General features: G+C 61.1%; 1 protein-coding gene across 1 annotated transcript in view; it reads left to right on the forward strand.

Annotated features, from left to right (window-relative positions):
* Positions 1-2,415, forward strand: part of LTBP3 (latent transforming growth factor beta binding protein 3) — a 21,202-nt gene that overhangs the window by 17,445 nt on the left and 1,342 nt on the right. Inside the window, 5 exon segments of the mRNA XM_011942503.1 lie at positions 776-904; positions 1,208-1,375; positions 1,547-1,630; positions 1,877-2,005; positions 2,109-2,347. Coding sequence (XP_011797893.1) covers positions 776-904; positions 1,208-1,375; positions 1,547-1,630; positions 1,877-2,005; positions 2,109-2,347 — 749 coding nt within the window.

A 2,415-nucleotide genomic window follows, 5' to 3' on the forward strand; every position in this document is an offset into this window, starting at 1 on the left:
AGATCGCGCCACTGCACTCCAGCCTGAGCAACAGAGTGAGATTCCATCCCAAAAAAAAAAAAAGTTTATTGAGCACCTACTATTTTCCAGGTTCTGTGCTTTGTACTAGGTAATCAGCAATCACCCAGGGCTCCCAGCTAGGGGAGGCTGACATGTAAACTGATTCTGACAGTTCAGGGTCCTGGGTGTCAAGAAAGGTATGGACTAATGATTAATTGCAATGGGGAGGTGAATGCTGAACTGGACTGAACTGGACCAAAACGTAAGTAGGAGTTCCCTAGGCACGTGAAAGGCAAGGCATGAGAAAGGCAAGGCACGAGAAGTCATTCCAGGACCAAAGAGCAGTAATCGCAAAGCACAGAGATCTGGAAGGAGCTAGTTACGTTTACAGAGGAGGGGAGGGTGCCCTGCGCACAGAGTTGGGGAGTGGAGGGTGGTCTAGAGTAAGGCGTGATGAGACCTAAAGGTATCCGAAGCTCAATTCGAAAGGCCTCAAATGCCAAACTGAGTTTAGTGGCATTTGAGGCCTTTCCATTTGGGCTTCCGATACCTTTAGGTCTTGTAAGGTTAGTGGGAGCCACTGAAGGTGTTATGAAGGACAGCAGTGAATGTCCACATGCACATTCAGACACATGCACAGGCTCAGCAGACTTCCTGCTGTACATACTTTGAAACCAAAGTGGAAATTCAGGTTCTGAACTTGCGTGAGGCCCCTGAGGTGCAGCCCCAGGGAAAGTGGGGCTGGGTTTCCATCTGCGCTACTCTTGCCCCCTAGACATAGATGAGTGCACCCAGGACCCAGGCCTGTGCCTTCCCCACGGGGCCTGCAAGAACCTTCAGGGCTCCTATGTGTGTGTCTGCGATGAGGGCTTCACTCCCACCCAGGACCAGCACGGTTGTGAGGGTGAGTATCCTCCTAGCGCCTCCCTTGGACTGGACAACTCCCCTGAGCTGCAGCTGGGGTTCAGAGATGTGTCCTGGCCTCACCCTCCTGAATTTGGGGAACCAGAAGAAATCCCTTTTGGCTGGGGGAGTCTGGTGGGGCCAGACCATGAAGGGCCCAGAACACCATGTTGAGAACAGCCAGCTCTCAGGAGGAGACTGAGGGGAGCCAGGGAAGGTGGGGGGAAAGAGCTGTGGTGGGTGGGCAGGGTGGACAAGGCCAAGGGGATCTGTGCACGACCCTGAGCTGCCCTCCACCCCTCAGAGGTGGAGCAGCCCCACCACAAGAAGGAGTGCTACCTGAACTTTGATGACACAGTGTTCTGCGACAGCGTATTGGCCACCAACGTCACCCAGCAGGAGTGCTGCTGCTCGCTGGGGGCCGGCTGGGGCGACCACTGCGAAATCTACCCCTGCCCAGTCTACAGCTCAGGTCAGGAGCGGGGCAGGCCCCTTCCCAGATCTTCAGTTTCTTCGTCTGGAAGCCAAATGTGGGAAATGGCGCCCCCTGGCAGTTGGGAAATAGGCGGCGGGCTGCAGCCCTAAACCCACGCGCGCGCTCAGTCCTGCCCCTTCCCTCCCCACGGCCGCCCTGCCCCCGCAGCCGAGTTCCACAGCCTCTGCCCAGACGGAAAGGGCTACACCCAGGACAACAACATCGTCAACTACGGCATCCCAGCCCACCGTGGTAAGCGCCCCGCCGCTCCGCCCGCCCCGCGCCCGCTCACACCGGGCTGGGATCGCCCGGATCCCTCCGGGGCTCGCTGGGTCAGCTGCCCGCGCCGGGTAAGCCCCACCTTCCTCACCGGCCCCGCCCCTCTGGTAGGCCCCACCCCCACCCCCGCGGGGATGGCTTAGCTCCAGTGGTGAGCCCAGCCTACGCCTCCCGGCCGCGGCTGCGGGACCGGAGCGGCCACCGTTTGTCACCCCTCAGACATCGACGAGTGCATGTTGTTCGGGGCGGAGATTTGCAAGGAGGGCAAGTGCGTGAACACACAGCCTGGCTACGAGTGCTACTGCAAGCAGGGCTTCTACTACGACGGGAACCTGCTGGAATGCGTGGGTGAGCTCAGCCCCCTGGCGGCCGTGGGGAAGCGGCAGGGAGACACGCACCACCCCGCCCATCCCGGGCCTGCCCCTACCACCCACGCTTTTCCTCCCTGCAGACGTGGACGAGTGCCTGGACGAGTCCAACTGCCGGAACGGAGTGTGTGAGAACACGCGCGGCGGCTACCGCTGTGCCTGCACGCCTCCGGCCGAGTACAGTCCCGCGCAGCGCCAGTGCCTGAGCCCGGAAGAGATGGGTGAGGCCCGGGCCGGGGAGTGGGGTACGCGGGAGGGGCGGGGCCCGGGCCGAGCTGTGACGGCTCCCACCCACCCCCTCGCTGTTCGTAGACGTGGACGAGTGTCAGGACCCGGCAGCCTGCCGCCCTGGCCGCTGCGTCAACCTGCCGGGCTCCTACCGCTGCGAGT

Source organism: Colobus angolensis, unplaced genomic scaffold (assembly GCF_000951035.1).
Source record: "Colobus angolensis palliatus isolate OR3802 unplaced genomic scaffold, Cang.pa_1.0 Scaffold21, whole genome shotgun sequence".
In the NCBI taxonomy this organism is placed as follows: domain Eukaryota; kingdom Metazoa; phylum Chordata; class Mammalia; order Primates; family Cercopithecidae; genus Colobus; species Colobus angolensis.